This window comes from Aristolochia californica, unplaced genomic scaffold (genome assembly GCF_029961685.1).
Source record: "Aristolochia californica isolate CCGP_79_NKW_82.1479 unplaced genomic scaffold, dmAriCali1.0.hap1 SCAF_16, whole genome shotgun sequence".
In the NCBI taxonomy this organism is placed as follows: Eukaryota; Viridiplantae; Streptophyta; class Magnoliopsida; order Piperales; family Aristolochiaceae; genus Aristolochia; species Aristolochia californica.
Window position 1 is genome coordinate 18,898,661 of NW_027181837.1, and position 25,682 is coordinate 18,924,342.

General features: G+C 38.8%; 4 protein-coding genes across 10 annotated transcripts; 1 reads left to right on the forward strand and 3 right to left on the reverse strand.

Annotated features, from left to right (window-relative positions):
- Positions 1–655: 655 nt before the first annotated feature.
- On the reverse strand, positions 656–5,672 carry LOC137953426 (cytochrome c-type biogenesis CcmH-like mitochondrial protein). 5 transcript variants are annotated; one of them, XM_068800836.1, is made up of 5 exons: positions 5,501–5,672; positions 2,577–2,744; positions 1,690–1,821; positions 1,073–1,281; positions 656–901 (listed from the first exon to the last, which is right to left on the reverse strand). In XM_068800836.1, exons 2-4 carry the CDS (start codon positions 2,718–2,720, stop codon positions 1,099–1,101), a joined length of 459 nt encoding a protein of 152 aa, XP_068656937.1. In that variant the 5' UTR covers positions 2,721–2,744; positions 5,501–5,672; the 3' UTR covers positions 656–901; positions 1,073–1,098. The 5 variants fall into 5 exon arrangements, with proteins under 5 accessions (XP_068656937.1, XP_068656936.1, XP_068656935.1 ...); XM_068800835.1 differs by having other exon boundaries at positions 656–978; XM_068800834.1 differs by having other exon boundaries at positions 656–1,002.
- Positions 5,673–5,853: 181 nt separating this feature from the next.
- On the reverse strand, positions 5,854–13,421 carry LOC137952980 (carbamoyl phosphate synthase arginine-specific large chain, chloroplastic). 2 transcript variants are annotated; one of them, XM_068800134.1, is made up of 5 exons: positions 13,326–13,421; positions 12,945–13,071; positions 11,436–12,799; positions 8,093–8,785; positions 5,854–7,708 (listed from the first exon to the last, which is right to left on the reverse strand). In XM_068800134.1, exons 3-5 carry the CDS (start codon positions 12,759–12,761, stop codon positions 6,164–6,166), a joined length of 3,564 nt encoding a protein of 1,187 aa, XP_068656235.1. In that variant the 5' UTR covers positions 12,762–12,799; positions 12,945–13,071; positions 13,326–13,421; the 3' UTR covers positions 5,854–6,163. The 2 variants fall into 2 exon arrangements, with proteins under 2 accessions (XP_068656235.1, XP_068656234.1); XM_068800133.1 differs by having other exon boundaries at positions 12,920–13,071.
- Positions 13,422–13,697: 276 nt separating this feature from the next.
- Positions 13,698–17,116, forward strand: LOC137953300 (uncharacterized). 2 transcript variants are annotated; one of them, XM_068800633.1, is made up of 5 exons: positions 13,698–13,749; positions 14,868–14,942; positions 15,156–15,273; positions 15,368–15,520; positions 16,757–17,116. In XM_068800633.1, the coding sequence occupies exons 2-5, from the start codon at positions 14,935–14,937 to the stop codon at positions 16,907–16,909; spliced, it is 432 nt and encodes a 143-aa protein (XP_068656734.1). In that variant the 5' UTR covers positions 13,698–13,749; positions 14,868–14,934; the 3' UTR covers positions 16,910–17,116. The 2 variants fall into 2 exon arrangements, with proteins under 2 accessions (XP_068656734.1, XP_068656735.1); XM_068800634.1 differs by lacking the exon at positions 13,698–13,749 and adding an exon at positions 13,808–13,880.
- A 1,667-nt stretch (positions 17,117–18,783) lies between these two features.
- LOC137953362 (cytochrome P450 CYP82D47-like) lies at positions 18,784–24,505 on the reverse strand. The gene is made up of 2 exons (XM_068800728.1): positions 23,507–24,505; positions 18,784–19,546 (listed from the first exon to the last, which is right to left on the reverse strand). Exons 1-2 carry the CDS (start codon positions 24,446–24,448, stop codon positions 18,923–18,925), a joined length of 1,566 nt encoding a protein of 521 aa, XP_068656829.1. The 5' UTR covers positions 24,449–24,505; the 3' UTR covers positions 18,784–18,922.
- Positions 24,506–25,682: the final 1,177 nt, after the last annotated feature.

Below are 25,682 nucleotides of genomic sequence, written 5' to 3' on the forward strand. Positions count from 1 at the left end.
ATCTTTTACAATACCTTGGGTAGCATGATGATTGTTGATTACAGTTTTATTATCTAAATTACAAGAGACAGAGTCTTCTGTGCGAAAACGGGACTCCGTCTGGGTCAAAGGTATCGAGAAGACTGGAAGGGCCCCAGGACTGATTCTTCCAGAGAAGAAGAAATAAATGCAAATACAGGGGTGATGACTGATCGTCCTGGAAAAACTCTGGAAGCTGGAATTTTGAATACGGGTGATGACTGATCGTCCTGGAACAACTCTGGAAGCTGGAATTTTGAGGTTAAGGAAAATGGACAAGTGGGTATCCGACTTTCCGGTTGCCATTTTTTATGCCGATCAAGCATCCTCTCTTTTGATCTTTTCTTCTCGGTGTTTGTATCTGATGAGTAATTGGATTCGAATTTTATGAGGATTCAATCTGGTTTTGAATCCCAAAAATTGGATAAAATCGGATCCTTTCTGGATATCCAGATTCGAAATCCTATTTAAGAGGTTCTAATTTGGTAAATATTTGGATCCAAAACCTCCTGAGCTGCCTGAAATTTTCCTCCGGGGAGTCGATAACCCTGAACCCCATTGATCCCAACTTAGAAAAGAAAAAGAAGAGAATAATAAAATTTTGACCATTATTATTCTTAAAATTAATTGGTAAAAATAAAATAATGGTCAATTTCTCATTTTCCTTTCCTTGGGTTCCAAACAAACGCAAACGTTGTACATCCAAGTACAAGTCTTTGCACCAAAACATATCTTACTGTATCATAGAGGGAGGATAAATGACTAGTACCATTAGGCAAGTCTTCAAGGCAATGACCCAGTCCTGTTATCCATTTCCAATTGATCGAAAACAACCTCAGTCTGGCGGCATTACATCCTTCGGAGGGGCCATTGGTGGCGGAAACTGCACCAGCGAAGGGTTTTCTTGGGCATGATTTGCTTGATCGAGTGATATTGATTCAAGCAGAGAGACTACAGATTCTGTCAAGTGGACATCGAGCCTGCCTATTTCTCTACAGAATTGAAACAAGAACATAACTAAAAAAGGGAAAGGAAAAAACGAATTTAAGCTTACACATAAGCTGCAAAACAGGACGGATGTTAAATGCTCCACCACGTCCTCCTTTGTGGCTGAAGGGGGGTCAGGATGTCAAGCATGGTTTGCTTCTCTTTTGGGGTCAAAGGTACACCTCTGACAAGGTTCAATGCCATGATATGCCCATTTGTCCTCAATTTATGCCTTCGGTAAGCCCATACACCAGTTGCAGTCCCTGCAACTAAGAACTGCATTGAAAACAACAATAATCAAGAAAGTTTCCAAACTCTGCCAGAAAAAACAAAGATCCTTGATTGGCCATTTTCATATTTTTAATACCCTCTTCTTTTTAGTGACCAAAGTAGCTTCAGTGATTATTGCTGGTTGCTAGGTGTCCAACCCCAATATTTAGACAGTTTCAATGCAACCCCCTACTTACCCAATATAGTTCTCTTTACATATAATTGTACAGACAATCCAAAGCAGAATAGTGCCTCACAATGGCAGTGGTGTTTCCACCAATAAATAGTGCATAGATGTTTGTATTTAACAACAGTCATATTAGCCATAGATTGTTTTCTTCCAAATAGCCCTTTGTCGTGGATCACAGATACAATGTAAGAGGTAATGTGTCAAATTAAATTTGAAATACTCACAGGTGATAACCAAATAGCTGCAGTCTGGAGGTCAAAATGGGGGGAGTAAAGCACAGTTTCTCCAAAATCCTGCTCGAGCTTTTTGAAGATCTCTTTATCAGTTTTGCCAGCCCGAATCTCATCCCGAATCAACTGTGTAAATACAAAAAGGAAAAATGGAAGAAGTCCATATATCATAGATAATGTGGGGAGAAATCCAATTAACTCTTACTTTAGAGCTAAGCTAGTTACTCGTGTAATATATTAAGCACAATTAATCGTATTGGAAAAGACTCGATGCCTAACCCAATATTATATAAAACAAAATTTCTCCTTCTTGTTAAACCCTTCGTTGAAGAATCTTTAATCATTTGTGACAAGTTTTGGCTATAAATAAAAATTAAATCAGATTTTCTGTTGGCTCAACTTGAAATGATAACCGTTTGGAACATCACTTTCAAATCAAATTTTTATTTTCCCTTTTGCAGGAATTTGAATTTGCAATCAATCTCAGAAAACTGCAAAGAGTGATTAAGAATAAATTTAAAAGTGGAAAGAGCCAGTCACCAAGTTAATCTTGTTAGATTTCATTTTACGAGTCTATACTCAAACCAATTAAATAAACTTAATACAATGCCAATTGTTTCATGTTATTTTTAACTCAACCAATTTAAAAAAACTAGTTACACATGAATGTTAATAAAACGGATGATTTTCACATTCCATCTCAATCACCCTTAATGTTTTAAACAAAACGTTAAGTAGAATATCTGAGCAAATTCTCACCACCTGATTCATTTTTATCTGAAAAAAAAGACTTTAGCTTAATGTTTTTTGGAGACACCTATTAAAACAAAGAAAACGAAAAAAGGAGCAGTGTATAGAGTAAAGAAGAAAGAGGTATGCACTTTTCTGAGAAGAACAGCAACATCTGCTTGGGAATCTTCGATGGACTGGCTGCCACATTCAGTGCAACGGACATTGTGACTAATATTTCTAGCCCGAGCTTCTACTGTCTGCACCTTCTTTAGTGCATCAGCATCTCCTTCCATTCAGGAACTTATTCAGATACCTCTCTGAACCCGGAAATATTTAAAGAAACTGTCAATCTACTTGTCAAGTTAAAAAATAAGGGTTTCTTAAGAGGTATCCAAAGAATCATTTCACTGCTTAACAAGATCTCACAAAATCCATGAAGTTACATTTATGCATCATTTTGAGGGGTGAGCTAAAGCACCTGCTGAAAACTACCATAATCTAGCAAGAGATCTTTATTTTTTTTTAAATCTCTTTTTCTAGCAAGAGATCTTATGAAACATATATTCAGCTATACACAAGAAAAGACCAAAACAACAAAATTACAACACGAAAGGAACTTTAAGGTCCTGCTAGAGCCCTTAGCAAGAAAAATATACTCTGAGAAAAGGTAGAAAGAAAATTTCCATACTATGAGTTCCCAGAAAAAATATAAGTTGAAAAATGTTAGTGCCTTAAAGTTACTAGGAAATCAACCTGGACGTTGTTCAGATTTTTCTAATAGTTCTTAGTTCCCTCTACTAGAAAAATGGTGATATATTGATCGTTTGGTATTCGCATATGTACATCAATTACTTCTTTTTAAACACCTTAACTTATCACACTTATGATGAATACAAGACAAAACCCTCTTTTATTCTTTAGTTATCACAACTGTGGTCATCAATTTCTTTTTACATGAGTGAAGCATAATTCCTTTTATGTATATTTCCCTATAGTAGGATAGAGGTATACAGTGCAACCAAGTATCTTGTAATAATAAAAGAAATCACGAAAATGGTTCCAATAAAGGTAACAGAAATGGCTCTTTCAAATGAAGTACCGCCTAGATATAGGAAAAGATTTTTATAAGAGAAAGTGAATGAAAAAAACAGCAAACTATTCAAGGGAAAATGTCAAACAACATGAGATAACAGATACATAATATGTAACATTTTGTCAACATGAATTCAAATCACAGAGTCCCACTAGCTTCAGCATGTGATGCAACAACAGAGAATATCTCCAAAGCTAGTACAAAGAGATCCACAGAGGTCCATGCTAGTTAACCTATCCAAATTAACAAAACCATGAAAATAACTGCATACATATTTCCTAGGTTATCACGACCAGCCAAATAATGTAACAGTCAAAGAGAGATACAAAAGTAACTGTGTCTGGTTTTAATTACCATAGTTTTACTAGCCTAACTAAGAAATGACATTGACTTAGTTAAGAAGTTGAATTTCTTTAATCTATTACGCTATCTGTTGATAAAAAATACAGTTCCAAGCTCCTGCTTGATCCATTCATCATAAATAACCCAAAGCGATGGAACAGTCAATCAAAGTAGGAGATGCTTGAGCACAAACTGACAATTTTTTTGAACGCTGTTAAAACTTTATTGCAAGAATAAAAAGACAAGTATAAAAACAGAACAAGAAACAGAAAAAAAAAAGAATACAATCAATTAGGAGGACTCAAATTCACAACAAGCCGTTGGCATGCCCTTAAGCTAGTTAAACGACCATTAAATTTGCTGAGAATTGAATGTGTTCTGATAAGCATTGTTTTGCATCAGTGACATCCGTAATTTGAAGGAATATCTGATCATACTTTGAGGGTGGTTTGTACTTTCCCATCACTCAGGAAATTACAACAGCCAAATCACTTCTATAATTAAAGGAAGGCTGAAATGATTGTAGTAAAGTAATAAGCCTCGGTGCATCTACCATATTTCTACCTCCATGTAATCTGCTACCCAAGTAAACCAGAATAAGAAAACAAAAAGATTTGTACCATCCAGACTTGAAAGATAGATTGCAAAACTAATAAACTACAATTTATTTCATAATAAGGTGTGTGAAATTAGATTACCTCTTTCAAATTAGAAACTTGGGAGATTCTAAAAGAGTTATTTCACATTTACATTGTGCAAGCCTAATTTCCGTCCTTCATTTAGATGAGACACAAAGTAGTAGAGAAAAGTTCATGAGTTTTCATGCTACTCATGAATGTCGTTGACATTAAGTACTAGGATCGAGCCCCAGCTCAACATTAGGCTGGAACCCGAGCGAATCAAGTTGTAAAACCTCGAGCTTGGCTCGATGGCGCTCGAGCTCCGCTCAGTGCCACCCCTACTGAGTCGAGAGCAGTCGAGGCAATGCTTTCCAGTACTACATTTAATCTCTGGGAAGCTATGGGGTGGCTTTCCGAGAGAGCAAAATCCACATACATAAGATAATCTCTTGGATCAGAATGTTTTATGGCTTCGGGTCGCTGCAAACAAAACTAACCCATGTAGATAGTCCAAAGCAAGACCTAACTGGTCCCGCGTAAAATTTGCAACACTGGAAAAGACACAACTTACGAGAAAACAGAGGCCAGAACTACGTCTCTCTCAAACAAAACAACCCAATAAGCATCTTCCGCTTGCGATTGTTTCCTCTCAATGGACTTCCTCCAAAAGGTATTGAACACCAGCGTTTTGGATTTCATATCTGACGAGAAAGGTGATGTGTTTGGCTCCTCGGCTTGAGATTAGAGACAACTTGGACGTCGCGGAAGGTATTGTGCCCATCTTCCATGGAGGAAATTGGAATTCATGGTACCAAAAAACTCAACCTCGACGATCAGAACATCTTTAAAGAGGGGTTTCTCTAGGGTTTCTAGGCATGCAAGAATTGGAGAAGTTCAGAGAAAAAAGTTGATAGACGAGGAGGAAAGTGACGAAGGAAGGGGGAAAAAAGTACAGATGAAACATGGAAGAAGTGAACGGGGAGAAGAATGAAAATGATTAGAACTAAACTTAGCTTACCTGTATCGGCTGCGACAAACGGCGGGAAGACTGAATAGTAGGATGGCAGAGGAAACTGGGGCTGAACGGTGGGGAGGGGAGGCGCAGGCAGCGGCGGCGAATGAGGCAATGGAAGGCTGCGTCATGAGGTGGAAGAGATGGCTGCCTCCATGGGCGGGTCAGAAAAACGCTTCAAAGGGTAAGTAGAGGGAAATAAAGAATGGCCGTCGATTTCTCATATCTAATGATTTTCGTTACTTTTCCTCTCTGTCTATTTTGTTATATTTCCAATTTTTTTATCATTTAAAATAATAAAATTAATAAACTGTAAAATATTTATCAATCATGAATGCCTAACATAAAATACAGAGGAAGAAAAAAATTAAATTCAAGCTTCCCATCAATAAAGAGTACAGACATGTCTACAGATTGCAGACTCAGGACCTCTGTTTTCGTAACTTAGCTTGGTAGCTTAACCCTTTTGTTCAGGTAGCTCTGGCCTCTGTAGATCGTCAAGCTACAGAAAAATACAAAGAAGCCAGCAGTTTTCACTAATTTCAGTAATTTGGCTTCAATTCAACTTGCAACTAAAACATTCTACAGAAATACACAAGACCAAAATTCCCCACCAAACCAAACAGAAGCTAGAAATAATTAAACAGTAAAAACACATTACGGGTTCAATCAAATTGCCGAAGCAGGTTGCAAGTTAATGGTGTCGGGTCCGACTGGAACATCAAAGAAATCCTGTAAAGCAACCATCTTGACAGTGCTCTTTTTTATGCTCCGAATGGCCTCGACAGTTGCAAGTGCACCTGCAACAGTTGTTATAGTGGGAACCTTGTAAGCCAGAGCCATTCTCCTCAGTTGCCTTCCATCAATATTATCTAAAGCATCTCCTGAGCTCGTGATCACCATCAGCTGAATCTGACCATTGGCTATCATATCTCCGGCATGAGGGCGCCCCTCGTGCATCTTCAGTACTCTTTCAACTTGAATACCTTCCATTTCAAGCACATGAGCTGTCCCTGAAGTGGAAACCACACGGAACCCAAGTCCAAGAAATGCCTTCGCCATTGCCGGTAGATGAGGCTTAGTTAGGTCGTTGAGGCTCAGGAAAATTGTGCCGGAGACGGGAAGCTTCTGACCCGCAGCAATCTGGGCTTTGGCAAAAGCCATTGGGAACTCAAAGTCAATACCCATGACCTCTCCGGTGCTTCTCATCTCTGGCCCAAGAAGAACATCACAACCTTGAAACTTCTCAAAGGGAAGAACTGCCTCCTTAACTGAAACATGATTTGGTATTATCTCCTTGGTGAACCCCAGATCATCCAGAGACTTACCTGACATTACAAGAGAAGCATATTTTGCTAATGGATGCCCAATTGCTTTTGACACAAATGGCACCGTTCGAGAGGCACGAGGATTAGCCTCAAGTATAAATACTTCCCCAGATGCAGTGATAGCATACTGGCAATTCATGAGGCCACATACATTAAGGCGTTTTGCCAGTTTTGTGGTCCAATAACGGATGGTCTTTAAACACAAGGCCGACACCGTCTTAGTGGGTAGTGAACAAGCTGAATCACCTGAGTGGATCCCAGCCTGCTCAATGTGCTCCATAATACCACCAATCACCACATTGCCCTTTGCATCTGCAAGGGCATCTACATCAATTTCACAGGCATCAGAGAGGTATTTGTCAATCAGGACAGGTTGATCAGGATCCACTTCTACTGCACTTTCAAGGTAAGTCAGAAGTTTCTCATCACTATATACTATCTCCATGGCTCGACCTCCGAGCACATAGGAAGGTCGGACGACAACAGGGTACCCTATATCCATTGCAATGGCCAAGGCATCAGTTTCACTCTTCGCAATCCCACCTTTGGGTTGCTCAATCTCAAGTTCTTTGAGGATGGCATTGAACCTCTCTCTATCTTCAGCTGCATCGATGGAATCAGGCGAGGTGCCCCATATTTGAACTGGATGATTTCCACTAGCACACATTGGCTTGTGCTTGTCAAGGTAACGTTGTATTGGAAGAGCCAACTTAAGAGGGGTTTGGCCTCCAAACTGCACAATTATACCTGCAGGTTTCTCTAGATCAATCACATTCAGGACATCCTCAACAGTAAGTGGCTCAAAGTACAGACGGTCGCTAGTGTCATAATCTGTTGAAACTGTTTCTGGGTTTGAGTTCATCATAATGGTCTCATATCCAGCGTCCTACACAATCAGAAAAGAAAAAAAAAAAAAAAAAAACAAGATCAGGAACCAATAGTTGGTCCTAACATGAGTATAAATTGGTTAATTTTGATGCTTCAATATGTAACTAATCCTCAAACATTAATGATGGGGACTCAATTTTGGCAAAGCTCGGCTCAATGTACCTGCAACAGCAAGCCAAAATTCAGACCCATTCACCATGGCTTGAGTTTTAAACTTTAGGCCTAAAGAAATATGGGCATCTTCAGCTGGCAAATCACTAAGGTCCTTCATGTAAAGACGAAGTGTTCCACAAACTAAATCTAAAATCATATCATAGTTGGAAGAAGTTCTGCAATACAGCCCCAAGAATTAAAATAACACACAGAATAAGAAAGTACAAACCCGAAGAGCAAAAGATGTGTGGCAGCAGCAGTAGTCGAACTCAATACCCTGACCTATCCGGTTTGGTCCTCCACCCAAAATCAAGACCTTATCCCTCTGGGTAGGAAGTGATTCACATTCATAATCATAAGAGGAGTACAAATATGGAGTATTAGCTTCAAATTCAGCCGCACAAGTATCAACCCTCTTATACACAGGAACCACACCAAGCTCAAGCCGCCTTGCCCTGACTTCAGCCTCAGTGGAAGAGGTTGCAAATGCAACCTGTCTATCACTAAATCCTCTCCTCTTCACTTCAAAGAAGTCGGCCTTCGTAATTTGAGACAAATTCTGAGATGAAATGAACTGCTCCACCTCAACCAGTTCTTTTAGCTGAGTGAGAAACCATTTGTCAATAAAACTAATCTCGTGGATTTCATCCACCTTCATTCCTCTTTTAAGTGCTGCATATATTGCATACACACGATCTGGATTTGGTACACGCAGATTGTATTTTATTTGTTCCCAGTCCCAATCTAGTTCCTTAACATTCGCACAGCCCCAGCCAGAATAGCCACATTCAAGTGATCGAACAGCCTTTTGGAAGGATTCCTGAAACGTGCGGCCCAGGGCCATGGCTTCACCAACAGATTTCATCTGGGTTGTCAGCAAGGGTTGTGAGCCAGGGAATTTCTCAAATGCGAATCGAGGTATCTGCAATATTAATTAAGAAAGAAGATGTTAGGGCAAAGTCACCCACTTGAACAACTTTGATATGTCAAGGCTGGGCGTTAAGAATGATCTGCAAAAGACCCTTAAGCAAGCACAACTGATGCATGCTCATTGCTTTTAACTGAATATTTCGTTGCTTCATTTTAAATACAATGACATGTTAAATGCATGTTTTTACTATCAATGTCCAAACTTTAGTGTATAAATGTCAACAGAAAAAATAAGTGATATTGGATTCATAGAGAAAAGTGAAAATAATTGGATAAAGAACCACTCTATTGTAGAAAATCTTCTCTATGAGTTGGAAAAACTTCACTTGTGAAGACACATTTATGCATGTTAAGAATAGTATTAGAAAAACAGTTGAAGGGTAGTTTTGTATTTTTATATAAGATGTGATCACTAGAGTAGGTTTTATATTGTTCTACATGTTTAAATCTATCTCTAGTTCAAGTTTCATGTAATTTGGATATATAATTGGAGATAGACGGAGTTAAGAGCATTCAAGTGTATAAAGGCAAAGCTGTAATTTTCACTAAAGTTATTAAAGAGGATGGGTATTGAGCTCGACCCCCAACGAGAGTCTTTCCAAAACTCCCTCTTCTCTCATCTGTCTCTCCTTCTTCTCCCTCTCAATTCTTCTCTCTATATACTCTTCAATTTTATACTTTTTCAAATAGCAATGAGAAATTTGCTTTTTGTAAGACAAAAATGCCTGGTTTCCTTTATTATACAATCTAAAAGCCTTCATAGACAATTTAATAGGCATAAATGCTCCATAATGGCATGACTTAAAATAATTATATATTAATACCAGCAATTTAAATACAATTTTATATCATTCAAAACAAGTAATCACGATTTATCCAACAACATGTTCATGCATGAATTAATTTACATGACTCCTGAGTCCATATATTCAGGGCAAGCAAGGATTTTTCATCTTCCTTTTTTCGGTAGGAATAGTGATACAAATCAGAATTAAGCAAAAGCTGAAAGGAGTGGTCTTACAAATTTGACTTAAGCAAAAGATGAATACACAACCTAATTCTTTAAAGAAAAAAAAAGACACAAAACTCAAAATTCAGTCAGACACAATGATGGACCAACAAGCAGGTTTCATTCAAAAAAATGTTATAGAATACAGATATGATAAAAAAATTGGCAAGACAATGAATATGAAATCTTTCACTGATACAAACTTTAAATAGGAGAGACTGCAAAACCCCCAAATAAAGTATGAATTTTCCCAAGGCATGATGGCAATATTAAATGTAGCAAGTGAACCAGCCTATCCACCTAAACTTTTCTATTTTTTTTAGGATTTTGGCCCTAGGCAGCATCTTGTTGTTGGCACCTGTTTACCTCTTTGACTTTATTTTGCTTTCTCACTCATTGTATTTTTTCCTTATGATACATTTTTTAATCTCCTATGGGAGTTTCTCTTAATGAAATCTCATTGTTGTTAAAAAAAAAAAGGATTTGACACTTTTTATCTCCTATGGGAATTTCTCTTAATGAAATCTTTTTCTCGTTGAAAAAAATAAGATTTTGGCCCTACATTAGCAAAATGAGATAGCAGAAGCATCAAGAAATATAGGATCAGTTGAAACTGACAACGTTCATTTTCCAGGACTTATATTTCTGAAAAAAAAATTATTTTAGTAATTTCTCTTCTCTAAAACTAAATATGACAGGGGTACTCCAAATGAGTCATTTTTTTCTTTTGTTGTAGCTAATTACTAGGATGCCAATATGCATGTTGAGCAATCAAAATTATTACATTAGTATGTGCAGACACAAAAACCTTCAGTGGGAAAACCAGTTATGTATGTACATCAACGAAGGAAAATACTTAGGAGCTCCTATTTGTTAAATTCAAGAGGTTTCACATATCTCACCCCAGTACATGATTCTGCAAACTTATTCCCTACAAATGGTTTCAGTTACATTTCGAAATATAAAAAATTCGCAATAAATCCATTTCATGGGCACCTAAAGAATTTAGATTTTAACGTTTAACTGATGATTCACTATTTCAGTAATTCAATGTGATAATATTAATAACCAGGTTAATACAATGGGAACAACAAAAATAACAACTTCATACATGAATAAAATTTTAGATCAATCAATGGGTAATAATTTAACCAAAAACATAAGTAAATATCAAATTTGCCACTTATAGAAAGTTCATCAGACTATGTCCAAACATTTGTATAGAGCTGGCTACTTTCAGAAAATGAAAATTATACAAACAAAAAAGTTTCAATAAACCAGATCTCTGACTGTAAGAAAGGATGCATCAACTAAATCATAATGAGCATCTAAAAGACACCACCTAATGGTGTAGAGGAACCAAGAAACTGTACATGCCACAACCAAATGCATGTTGTCAAAAGATTGATGATCAAGAGAAGTATACTGTTTCACTAAAAGCCCCCAAAATACAAAAAAAAACTCCCTACATACTCAGTGTTTTTTTTCATCTAGAGATTGAGTACCTTCTTTGCAGCAAATTTCATCCACTCCAACCCATGTCAGGAAGTCCATTCAAAATTACCAAATATATACAAAATTATAAGAACATAAAAATAAAATAAAAAATGTATATAGTAATGCTAGCACTTACCTTTGTTACCACATAATCAATTGAAGGCTCAAAACTAGCTGGAGTCTTTTTTGTAATATCATTTGGGATCTCATCTAAAGTATAACCCACAGATAGCTTGGCTGCCATCTTGGCTATTGGAAACCCAGTTGCTTTAGATGCCAAAGCTGATGACCTTGAAACTCTTGGATTCATCTCTATGACCATCACTTCCCCATCTTTAGGGTTAACAGCAAACTGTACATTAGAGCCACCACATTCCACTCCAATCTCTCGAATTATCTTAATTGAATAATCCCTCAGTCGCTGATACTCCTTATCTGTCAAAGTCTGAGCAGGGGCCACAGTAATAGAATCCCCAGTATGAACCCCCATAGGATCAATATTCTCAATGGAACATATGATCACCACATTATCTGCCAAATCCCTCATCACTTCAAGTTCATATTCTTTCCATCCCAACAAGGACTTCTCGACTAACACCTGTGAGGTCAAGCTCGCAGCTAGGCCTGTCTTACAAATTGACTCAAACTCTTCCTTGTTATAAGCAATACCACCTCCTGTCCCACCCAATGTAAAGGCAGGCCGAATGATCAAAGGATACTCTCCTATGGAATCTGCAATTTGAAAGCATTCTTCTAAGGTAGTTCCAATGCCAGAAGGTGGCGTTTTAATTCCAATACTCTCCATTGCTTGTTTGAATAGATCACGATCCTCAGCCTTCTTAATTGCGTCAAGCTTTGCTCCAATCAACTCAATCCCGTATCTTTCAAGGGCACCACTTTCAGCTAATGCAACAGCAAGATTTAAAGCAGTCTGGCCACCCATAGTGGGAAGAAGGGCATCAGGTCGTTCTTTCTCAAGGACCTGTTCAACTAATTCAGGGGTCATGGGGGTTATGTAGGTCTTATGAGCCAAATCAGGGTCAGTCATGATTGTGGCCGGATTGGAGTTAATAAGAACTACCTCATAACCTTCTTCTTTTAAGGCTTTGCAGGCTTGTGTGCCTGAGTAATCGAACTCACAGGCCTGACCAATGATAATAGGACCAGCACCAAGGATCAAAATCTTTTTAAGATCAGTTCTCTTGCCCTTCCCAATGCCCCCAAGAGTTACAGACTTGTCAGATGCTTCAGCGACAAAATTGGCAACAGTAGCACCAGGCTTGGTGGAGCAGCGAAATGAAGAAGGTAGAAGTAAATTGAGAGATGGAGAAACTCTCTTTCGCCTTTGGTAAGAAGAGAGAAGAAAAGGATAGCCAATGGATTTGGGTAAAACAGAAGGAGTTGGCTTGAGAATGGCATGAGAGGAGGTGAAAGTTCGCGAGAAGTTGTCACAGATAGCCATAGTGGTCTTGCCTTTTCTCACAACTTACTCTCTACTTCCTAAAACAAGCGGAAAAGCAAATTAGTTATGCAAGGGACTTTTGCATGAAAGAGAAAAAAACCAGCTTTACAGACATTAAAGGGTTTTTAAAGAAGGAAGAAGAAGGAGAATAGACTTACATAGGGGGTAAGGCAAGGACATTACCGTTGCTTCGGTGGCCAAATGAAAAACGAAATGTCCTATTTCTAGAACTCCAGGCCAACTGGCACAAAGTTTCCTCCCTCTGCCGGTAAAAATTCAAAAGGTCGTTATTCAAAGTGGCAGCCACTTCCTGCAACACGAACCAAGAGAGTCCTCGTAACGCTCCAAGCCAGCAAATGCAAAAGAAATTGTCAGGTTATAGTCAGACATAAGGCGCCAGACTAGCTAGTCTACTCTGACAGCATCCATCTGTGCAACGAAAGCTATCCAGCTCAGTTGCACAACCTTCTCCAGCACCGGCGGAAGAGAGGACGAGAAACAAACAGATGGAGATCTCACCGGCCGAACATGCATATGAACCATGCAAATACAAGGGAAACTTACCGGAGAAGGTTGGCGGAGCTGCGGCGGAAGCGTAAAAGCAAAGTGAGGAAGCGAGGTGAAGTCCGGCGTCGGCTGCGCGGCGAAGTCGGAACAGCTAATCGGGGAATGCTTAGTGGCAACCTGCCATCGAGAAAATATATACTTGGAGTGAAATTATCGAAATGCCCTAAAGGCAGCAAGAAACGGATCGTCGTATCCCGGGTCATTGGGTTGAATCGGCACCTCTCTTGATACGGGTTCGGATTAAACGGAGTCGGATAACCCTAAACCCGACTATTATTTTGACGTGGACATTATGGTATCCACTATCCGGCCCATATGTGGCCCAATAGCACTGTATCTTTTCCTATTTTCACCCAATTTCGGATTCGGCCTTCCTCCTCTCCAACTCGGATTCCCTCTCTGCGGTCTTCCTCTCGTCGAGGTTGGTTTTCTTCCCCTTCTCTCTTCCTCCCGCCTCTCCCACCAGCTATTCCACTGTTTCGCTCGACGTTGTTGAGGAGCCTCGTTCGCTAGGGATCTCTTCACTGGCTTACAGCTACGCCTCTCCCACCAGCTATTCCTCTTTTCCCTTGGTTTTTTTTCTAATTCTCCTTTTTGTCCCTCGGATCATTGCTCTCTTCTGCATTGGCTTTTTTGTTTCTTTGTCATTTACCTCCCTTTTTCTTCTTCTATGTTTATTCGCCCTGCTCACGTTTTCTCTTCCTCTAGAAACATAACTGGACAATCTTTAGCTTCCTCCCCTTACATGGGCTTTTTTCAAAGCTCTGTCAGCATCAAACTCTCCTCTTGCAACCGTTTCTGCCTTTTGATCTCTTCTTCTTTCCTAGCTATTTGTTTCCTTAAGATGCGAGTGGTTTTTCTGTAACATGTACGGATTACTTTGAGCGCTGTTGCTGTTATTTGCTGTAGATTTCGATTATATTCCCTCTAAATAACATGAGTAGTTTATGTTTTTTTTTTTTTCTGAAAAACGATGCGTATATCATTGAGGTTTGTTTATTATTTTAAACATCTAATTAATGTACAAAAAAAAAAAAAATGGAATCCTGGCGTGCAAGATATTCTCTTTTAGGATCTACTTGTGGACTGACCGGAAAAACAGAATGTTTGAGAAATTTTTCATACGGCTGAAATTCTGATACGCATTTGTACCCAAGCCAAAGTGTAATCGAGTGCTCCCATGGTATAACTTTGTGCCTTACCCAAATGCCAAAGTAGAGCTTTTCTTCTGTCATAGTTGTTGCAGTAATCAATATATCAGGTCTGTTTTGCTTTTTCTTCTTCTTCTTCTTTTGTCTGTCCTTCTGAATCAATAGGAGAATAATTTATTTATAGTTTGGATAGAACAAAAGTCAGATTTTAAAGAATAGACTACGCGGTCTACTCTTCAAGAGTAATGCTTTTCCTAAATTGTTACTCTGTTGGTTCTATTCCTTTTATTTCATGTGCTTTATGTTTGGTTTTATTTCTTGGCTTGGTTCTTAGTCAAGACACGCATTTCACTTTTTGTGTTAACTTTTGTTTTGCACTGCAATGTAGTTTATGAGAATTTTCAGGTGCCATCATTTGAATGTGACTTCAATACGGTGACTCTGATACTTCTAAGATGAAAATGTAAGTATTTAATTGAAAACTTGAGTATCTAGCCTCATTCTTCGTATTGTAAACTCCTTCCAATGGATGTCTGTCTTATAACAAAAAGGACTTTCCCATGAGCTTTTTGTTGAGGCCTTTGTTTTCATGTTTGTAATGAAGTCCTGGATAAACTTTTTTGTGTATCTATATATTAACAAGTAATTATTCCAAATGTTGTGTTTGTGCTCACAGAATTGAAGCTCATGCTGGAGTTCTTACAAATTTTGAAGTTCTAGACCTTTTAAGATCTAGAGGGGCGACAAATGATCCTTTGGGATCACTTGGCGATGTTACTTCCTCTGAAAGCAAGGTTCCAGTTTATTTTATTTTGCTCACTGTATTCATCATAGCTAAAGATTTGTGCTCAGCATTTCAGTTATGCTAGTGAAACTTTTATGACTTAGGTGTTTGATTACCTGGTCCAAAGTGCTGCATGCAATCAGACAAGGGAGGCCATTAAAGAATTTTCAGAAAGATCCAACAAATTTGGGCTTGCAAAAGCTGAAAAGCTTTGTGTCATCAACACTCGGCCACCAAGCGAAGCTGAAATTTATCCAGTAAATTTTTTTCTTTGTTTAAGGTTCCAAGATTCAAGTACTGTTGCACCTCCATATTTAATATGTTTAGTCATTTTGATGTTTTGGGCCACTGAGGCAGTAGAAGGAGCTTTTCGCCATACGAGATGTATAGTCTCCTTCCAGTTGTAGAGTTGCATCAATTGTAACCAACATAGGGTCTACTTACCAGAAGGTTACATGTAGTGATCAACTTCTGCACCAAAACAAAAAAAAAAAAAAACAGCTGCTTTAGACAAGACTAACTCTGAGTTTCATCTTAAGATGGATGTCATAGCTATCTGGTTGATAAACAGCATATCATATGGTGGATATTCGTTAACCTTCCAAAAACAGTTTGATGGTTGGATTTTGTCCTATTGGCAATACAATGCAAACCTTGTATACCTGTAAGGAGATCCTTGTACTGGTGGTACTTGTTCCTCATGAACAGGTGTTGTCTACATAAGTAACTCGGCTTTATCTATGTCCTGGTGAATTCACACAAAATATGCAATTCCTGGTGAATTCGCATCAAATCTGCAATTCCAAGTCTAAATTTCAGTATGCCACTTTAAATTTGAGAGGAGTTAAACTGGTATATATTGTTTACAGTTTGTTCCTCTTGTTTTTATTGAACATCCTTCCATTTGAAGATGATGGATATACTCAAATACAAAAGCAATTGACGTCAAAGAGGCATAGTATGATTGGGATGTCTATTGAGAAAGTAGTTCGGAGGTCTTCCCTCCAGAATATCTTTCTACCAGAATAGTCCTCTCTTTTTACTATTTTTATTCAGAGATAGAAAACTCCAAGTCTCCAACTACCAAAAGTCGGTTAAATAAATTATAAATCTGCTCCCTACACCCTCTCCATGATGCAATGAAATACAGTCATTTTTTCTTTTTTTTTTAATGTTGATTATGCACAGTCATACCCATCTTATCTCCTGGTGGTGAGACTTGAACCCCAAGATCTCACACTAGAAACCCACCCATGTAAGCATTGAGCCAAAGGCCCAAATCATTTCATACATGATGATAAGCATAATATTAAGAATTTTCTGCAAGGGTCATGAGCCACCACTAGATATTGTTCCCAGTTTACGCTCTTGTTGCTAAATTTGAAACCAGAAAATAAGTGAAACTAAATACTGAGGCACATTTATTTGGCTTGATGCCCAAGTTTCTTGGAACCATTCCTGCTCATTGTTTCTTGTTGGTGCATTTGGTACAGATTATAGAAAATTGTGAAGACAGAATGGAGGGTAGGCTCGAAGAATTAGTGAATATAGTGGTTGAGATTTTACCACCCCCACCAGTGAAGCCTGAAGAGCAAGTTGATCGAGAAACAGATGAGAAGCAGATGTCACTTCAAGTAGCAGAATAGCGAGATAGATGATTATATGCGACATCACTATATACCTTGTATGTCAACTTCATTTTTGTTTAAAAACAGTAGATCGTTTAAAACCGTAGAAGTCTTAGAGCCATGAAGTTAATCTCTTGAAACATTGGGCAACTAAAAACTATAGTTATTACCTTTTCTAGCCTGATCTGATTATATGTTAATAGAAAGCCTGCAACTTTGGTGTTAGTACAGCTTAATCTTTGGTTGAAATTGACATGACTATCCCATCTGGAGCTTAGAAAAAATGCCATTAACTGAGCAAATGCAAAGTGCTTATCTTGGAATGCAGATAGGATTCCAGGCAGGCTTGCTAGTCAGATCCAAGAGGGTGCACTCTAAGGGTCTCTCAGCTAGACATTTTGTAGTCTTCCCAGGCCTCGTGGTAGTGGCTTGTGGGGCAATTTAGTCTGAAATGGAGGGCTCATGAGCTGGTCAATGAAGTTTATGCTAACACTTGGTCGAATTACAGATTACAGGTGCTATTGAATGCTTCTTTCATGACCAACCCTTTCTTCCTAATATGGCTCTCATATACATCCTCAAAAAGAAAGCATTAGGGAAATAGATTTGCTTAAAGGCCTTACCAAATAAGCCTCTCTCCTTTTTTGTCAAAGCCAGAAAGTTGCAATAATGGTTTCTTCTTTCTTGTTGACCTTCTCTTTTCATTTCTGGTCGATGTCTCAACAACTAGAGGAGTTGATCTTTGGAATTTCCCATTTGGAGAGTTTTGGAATGGGTTTCCGAGTGATTCCTTGTGTGTTTTTTTAACACTTTAACATTCATCCAAGTGTTTCGAATTTCTTTTAGGCGCGGGCTGAGTTTTTATAGCATTAACATAAGTTGTGTAGTCAAGTTGTGCTTTGTTTTAATTGCCTATGATTGTTTAATAGATAGTCTTCAATGAATTTTGGTCTAATCAAAATACATGTTAATCAAGTTGTCACAAATTCCATTTTAATTAACCCACAAAATATGTGAATAGAATCAAACTCTTATTTGTAGTCCTAGTGTCACGTAATTAGGTCGAGCTAGAAAAAGTTCCTAGTTCTTTAGTATGCAGCCTAACTTATTTTCATAAAAATGGAAAATTCTAAGCATGAATTTGAAAATGTTTTTATCAGGTTTACAAAGCCTTATTTATAAGCCAAAGAGTAATAGGTTCCTTTGTCCCTTATTCAAACTCTAATTAATGAAAAATTACCACATAAACAAGTTAAATCTGAAATGTATTCAAATTCAAATAAAGTATTATTTCACATTCTTAAAATCCCTCAAAAATCCTATCCAAATCCACTTGGGTTACATATCATTTTCTCGCCACAATAATGTAGTCGTCCTTGTCGCATTACTTTCTTTGATGGCTGAGAAGAAACACCTACCAAATTGATGTGCTCCCTCGATCATTTGGCAAAATGCAACTCAATTGAGCTCATCCCAAATTTACTCGAAAATGTGTCAAGTGACACAATGTTCTGATGTCTCGTTGCAAACGCCTCCTCCGTTGCATACTCGTTTCACATGAATACGAATGTTCCCAAGTTAAAAAAAAAAAAGTCTTTTGGCTCCTCCTCAACTTACTTCCAATGCATCTTCAGATCAAAGCAGATTTGTACCAAAGTTAATGTTTTGGCACTTTAATCACCCTCAACGGTTAGAAGATAGTTTCAAACCCACATGTGCAAGGAAGAAAGGCTCACTATGACAATGAAGTTTCCTAATTACGATTCCTATGATCCATGTCTCTTACTCCCAATGAAGTATCGTTTGGGGAGACCATATATGGGTCCTGTTTGATTTTTATTTAACATTTTTAAGCTTCGGCTTGAATACTAGAGCAGTATGATTCACTATCGTTGAGGGCGAGAGAACAAAATTTGATTCATCGTTGCTCAACGAATGATAGCAATGGCCCAGCTCTGTACGTTGGTTCTTGCTGGCTGCTTCATTATTTGTAATACATAGAGGCACTTACAGTCTATCAAATCGTATCCGTTATTCATAAAGTGTACGAGGGAGGCGCGGGATTAACAGAACTTGCAAGCCTGGAGCACTGGGATCGGCAAATCTTAATCGCCGGCCAAACTCAGCCTGACTAACCCTTTCCATCTGCGTATCAAATCCATGAACTACGCGAGCCAGCGCCAAATGGATAACGTGCAGTGCAAACGAGATGCCGGGGCACATTCGCCGGCCGGAGCCGAAAGGGATGCACTCGAAGTGCTGACCCCTGACATCCACATGGGCGTGGCTTGTGAGAAACCTCTCCGGTTGAAACTCCGACGGATTGGGCCACACGCTTGGGTCCTGTTGCATCTTCCGCAGGTTCACTAGCAGCTGAGTGCCAGCAGGGACGTGGAACCCTCCGATTGTGCAGTCTTTCATGGCCTCGTGGGTGACTACGAAAGGAGCTGCTGGTGCAAAACGGAGAGTTTCTTTGACGATGGCTTGGAGGTACACCAGGTTCTTGATGTCGGATTCGTCGACGTTCCGGTCTTCTCCGACGTGGGCGGCCAGCTCTTCTTGGGCTTTCTTTAAAACGAGGGGATGAGCTAGTGTGAAGCAGAGCGCCCATGCAAGGGTCATGGATGTAGTGTCTGTGCCCCCTAGTATAAGGGCCTGCAAGCCAAAATACTTAGTCTAATGAGGATTATTCACATTACAGATTGCTAAGGGCCAGTGTTGCTTCACATTTTTCCCCATTAAATCCTTTTGCAGAGCTGGTTTGTTATCTCTAACATGTTGTAAGTATCTCTAAAACTGACCTCTTAAATAAATCATAATTAAGATAATTACAACTTTACTGTCTTTGCAACATAATAGAAAAGTAAAACTTTGGCCATCTCCCTCCCCACAGATCCCAAGATGGGAAAGAGTTTTATTTTGAGAAGAGTTCTAAATTGGAAAGTTTTCTAATTGGGTATCCCATATAACTCTTAGGCTATTTAAAGAGGAATCTCCCTGACCATTCTATCATCAATTATGCAACTTGTAATCACTTGAGTGATAGTGAAAGTGGTGTGATTCTGTGGAGTAGGTACATTGCTGAACCACATAAAAATCTTTTTTTCTCTCTTTAAACTATATGTTATGATCTCGCATAGTACAAGATCCACTATTCCATTGCAGGTAGATTGATTGTGTGTGTTCAAGAAGATGGATTGATCCCCAACAATTAGTATCAGAGCAGGGTTTTGCACTGTGGAAGTGATCGTACGTGACAAAAGAGGAGCCAAGAGGTGTGTCACTGGTTTTTGCACATGTCATTGGAATCAGTCGTCGGATTTTGTCACCAAAAATTAGAAAGACACCGGAATCAGTCATCGGAGACATGTCAGACGACAAAAGATTCAAATTTGAGGGGTTTATGGGCCATAATTATGGATTTTGATGGATGTAGATTGAAGATTACTTGTACCAAAAGGATTTGCACCTGCCTATTTTTAGTGAGCAACTAAAAGAGATGTCAAATGCAAATTGAAAACTTTTGGATTGGAAGGCATTAGGGGTAGTTTGACTTTCTATCTCCTCATCAGTCACTTTAAATACTATGAAAGCAAAGACTGCTAAGGAGTGCTTTGATATGCTATAATTGATGTATGCAAACCCCTCTTCCACAAATAAGGTACATCTTGTTACTCAATTTTTTATTTAAAGATGGCAGAAGCTAATAGTGTTCTCCCTACCTGAATTCCTTCCATGATTTATTGAATCAATTAGAGGTTGTTGATGTTAAATTCAATGAGGATATTCAATTAATTGCCTTATTAAAGTCATTACCGCCTTATTGGGAATCTTTTAAGGTGGTACATATCTCACACTCAATAGGGAAGTTTGTATTGAATGGGGTATGTGGTTTGTTGTTGGCTAAGGAAGCTCAACGCAAAAGTAGTGCATTCTCATCATGTTCGACTCTAGCTCTGGATGCTAGGATCAATGGTCACAATGGGGTAAATATGGAAATAGAGGGGAGTCCCGCAAGGGCTTGTGGGCAGTAAAAATCAAGAGGGTAAAAAGAATACTGACATTGTTAATGTTACTGATAGTGAAGAATGCATGATTTTGTCATTAGAAAACAAATATAATTTCCAAATTGTAGATAGTGGTGCTTCTTTTCATACTACAGTTGGAAATGATCTGTTTGAAAACTATGTTTATGGGGATTTGGGTAGAGTTTATTTGGGGAATGACAAGGTATGTGAAATTATTGGCAAGGGTGATATTAAACCGTTGTAGGAGAATGGTTCAATGTTCTTTTTGAAAGATGTTAGACATTGCCTCGTCTAACTAATAATATTATATTTGTTGGCCAATTGGCTATGAGCGGTATAGCCACACAATTTTTGAGTAATAGCTCGAAAATGAGCAAAGGAGCAATGGTTGGAAGAAAATTAGTACTTTGTACATGTTGGCCAGTTGTAGTAAAAGTTTTATCTTTGTGGCATCAAATGGAGTAGATGCACAGATGTAGCATAGATGACTTGGTCATATGACAGAGAAGGGTATGAAGGCATTATAGACAAAGGGGAAGCTTCTGGACTTGAAGAATGTCGATCTGGACTTTTGTGAATATTGTATCTTGGGAAAACAAAAAAAAAAAGTAGCATTTTCAAAGACAACCCCAACCAGAAAATTTTAACGTCTTGAATTGGTTCATACTGATGTTTGTGGACCCACTGAAGTTCCTTCTGTAGTAGATGAGTATTGTTATTACATGAAAATTATGGGTTTATTTTTGTAAAAATAAATCTGATGTGTTTTCTTTGTTTGTCAAATGGAAAACTCTTGATTAGAATGAGAAAAGTCTGAAATTAAAGTTCTTGAAACCTAATAATGGCGATAAGTATTGTGGAAGAGAATTTTCAATCCTACTACGACATGCATGGATTTAGAAGATTGCTTATTACACTAAGTCAACCAAGGTAGAATGGTGTTGTTGAGCAGTTGAAGAGAACCATACAGGAGCAAGCGAAGTGCATGAGACTCCTTTTTGGTCTACCGCGATCATTCTGGACCTATGTTGTGGGCACGACCGTTTACCTGATCAATCAATCTCCTGGTTACGCCCTAGACAGTGGGCTACCTGAGGAGTCATGGCTCAAAAAGATGTACACTTTGATCACTTGTGGGCGTTTGGTTCAATAGGATATGTACATGTTGATTAAAAAAAGAGGGGAAAGTTGGATTCTAAATCCAACAAGTGTTATTTCATTTGGCTATAAGGGTGACAGTTTTGGGTACAAACTATGGGACCTAATGCTCAAGAAGGTGATTAGAAATGTGGGTGTAGTATTTTATGAGACGAACTCTACAAACATTGTTAAGTTCTCTAAAAGATGAAGTAAAAATTAGATCTTGAATTTGTAGAACTTGAGGTTGAAGACACTTTAGGCAAAAAATCACAAGTTGATGTGCATACACAGACAAGCAGTAGCCAAATCGGTGAGTCTAGTCATGGTATTTCTGACAGTACACGAGAAGATGTCCCAACAATTCCCCTACAAAAAAACCACTTGGGTGGACAAGTACTAGACAAAGAAAGCCAAAAGAAATATACGATCCCTCTGAGACCAACAAGAACAGACCAGAGTTTTGCCCCAATCTGAATTACATGTTGTTTACTAATGGTAGTGAACTTGAAAGCAATGAAGAGGCAAACAAAATAGATACTTTAGTTGAGTGGAAGTAGACTATGGATGATGAGATGGACTCATTAGTGTCTAATTGCACTAGGGAGTTAGTGGAATTACCCAAAGGTAAAAAGGCCTAACATAACATGTGGGTCTACAAGTTGAAACAAGAATTTGATGGAAGCAAGAGGTTTAAAGAAAGACTGGTTGTCAAGGGCTTTGAACAGAAGTATGGAATTGATTACACAGAGATCTTTGCTCTGGTAGTTAGAATTACAACCATCAAGATGGTGTTGTCTGTTGTAGCAATGAAAAATCTTCATCTAAAGCAATTAGATGTGAAAAGAACATTCTTGCATGGTGATTTGGATGAAGAGATCTATATGCACCAACCCTAAGGTTATGTTGTTTTGTTCTAGTAGGCTGATCGATCCCCAACAACGTCCACTCTTTGCTAATAGATCACAGAGTCGAGGCCTTTTTTTTGTATAAGGAAGAGCTTCACCTTTCACCTTCTGCTACTAGTAGGAGCGGCAAATTGCCCTTCCTGGTGCCAACAACCAAGGGCATACTATAGCTACCCCTTATGTTAGTTTCCCAAAACCTGAACCCAAAAACACCCCAATGGGGTTGGAAAACCAACCCCGTCCCTATCCCACCCCTACCCCGGAAGAATGGACGAGGATGAGGGAAAAATGTTCGGTTAGGGTTCTAAACATATTAGAATGGAGGTTAAATAAAAGATAAAAATCGAGATTTGATGAATCATGAGAAGGCTTACCGTTTTTGTGGCTACCGGCGACCTAGAGGTGGTGGTGGTGGTTGCCCATCCCTAGACTCTCCTATTTAATTAGAAGGAACTAGCTGCAATTCTAATGTATCCACTAAGTCAATCTAACTTATAATTAACCCAAAGAAATAGTAAACAAATTGTAGCTCAGGGTATTACCATGCATGTGGCCTTAATCACGGTATCCTCATCATAGCCTTCAATCTGTAAATCCTTCATAGTTGACAACATCACGTCCATGAAATCTTCTTCCTTGCCTTCATCAGACTCTCCCTTCTTTTTACTCCTGTGCTGCTCCAGCCAACTGGACAGAAGACGGTCCATTTCCTCCGCCGTCTCCTTCATCTCCCTCTTCTGCCCTCCCCAGTCAATCCAACCGAGCAGAGGAACCGCATCCATCGTAAATGAAGAAATCAGCAAACTGAAAAACCTGTTGATCGCCTTCTTAAACCTCCTCCCCTCGCAGTCGTCGTCCAAAAACCTCTTCCCCACCACCATTTGGAGCATCACATTGTGGGTGAGATCTGCACACCACTCTTTCAGATCGATCTTCACCGGACGTTCATCGGCAGCCCACGAACAGTACAACTCCTTCACTCGTCTGTCAACCTCAGCGGCGCGTACGTGACGGAGGGAATCCAACCGGCCGTTGGATAAGACGTGCAAGGTGGCCATCTTTCGGATCTCCCGCCAGTAAGGCCCGTACGGAGCGAACCCAAACATGGCGTAATTATAACCCATGTACTCGCCGGCGGCGGACAATGGCCTGGTGGCGAAGGCCTTGTCGTTGGCGGTGAAACACTCCCGGGCCAGCTCGCAGCTGCTGATCACAAGCGTGGGGCAGAGACCCAGCCGGAGGGTGATGGCAGGGCCGTATTTATCAGCCATGGAGCCCAGCGTTTGGAGGAGAGAATGAGGCTCCCGGAAAAGGTGTAGATGACCGATGATCGGCCATCTACCAGGAGGTTGCGGAGCTTCTGTTAAACCATTCTTATTCTTTCTGTTGGTGATCCAGTTCGGCCATGCTAACAGGAGGCTGTAGAGAAAAATAGATGCAGCGAACCCTACAGAGGCCTGAAGGAGGAGCAAGACGAAATCCATCGATGATCAGTTCTTCAAATCGATTTGCTTTTTTATGAAGTTGTGGTCTGCAAGCATTTGGACTTTTTCCCCAGTTTTGTTTCTTCTCCCTTGTTTTGGCTGCAATTTTTTCAAATCTAACAATTGAAAAATTATAATATTCAGGTTTGATTCTTTCGTATTCAAAGGCGCGACGACAAGAAAACAAGAGAACGTGGGAGAAGTGGGAACTGGTTTATTAATTAACGGAGCAAAGTGACCCACGGTGATGCAATCGTTTTCACAACTTTATTTAATTTATTTATATAAATACCCAATTTTGACATATATGTGAACGATCAAAGTTGATCAATTATGTGGTGTCATGTCATCGTGTCACATTAACACCAAAGAATCTTATGTGCGCAACCCACATTATCCTTCATCGAGGATGACACCTCATATGCCACGTTATTAAATGCCAATTTACCTTTTTTTTAGGTTATTTTATAATTAAAAATTTTAAAAAAATATTAATTTATGATTTTATAAATCTTATAATTTATTTTGTAATTTAAATTATTTTTGAAAATATTTAATTTTAAAAATCTTATAAATATTTAAAAAATTAATCTTTTTAAAATATTTATTCAATGACATGGCATCCTATTGGGTGATGCGGCAGGTGATGACTCTTTGAGTGCACATATGGCATGATTACGTGTTATTATGTAATCGATCAAAGTTTATTTGTCACATTTAACTGTACGCATATATAGTTGACAGGTCAAAATTAAGTATTTATGCAAATAAGTTAAAAAGTTAGTTATTTATGTTATTATATTAAAAAAACTGGGTAATATCCTAAAATTTATCTCATGTTACTACTAAAAGGATTTATAAAAATCGAAGTTAGATCTGCCAAAAAGTAAGGGTGTTTGTACCGAGCCTCATTCGAGATAAGATTTATTTGAATCGAATCACACCAAGCTCGAGTTATTCACAATAAGGTTGGATTCTATTTTTCACTAGTTCATTCATTTTCACCGTCACTTTAAGATATGCACTAAACCCCATTAAAGCCAAATTGGCAGGCAGCCGATATAGGACGTTTGGACACCATCAATTCTGAATGAAAAATGTTGGACACGTTGAGGGAAAAACTTAAAAGGGTGCTTGTGCCCTCTCATTCTTACACTCCTAAAGCCACTCAGGTGACAACTCAAGTAGGGATAACGTAGATCCTTTTAAGAAGCGTACCTTGGAGGAGAGAATG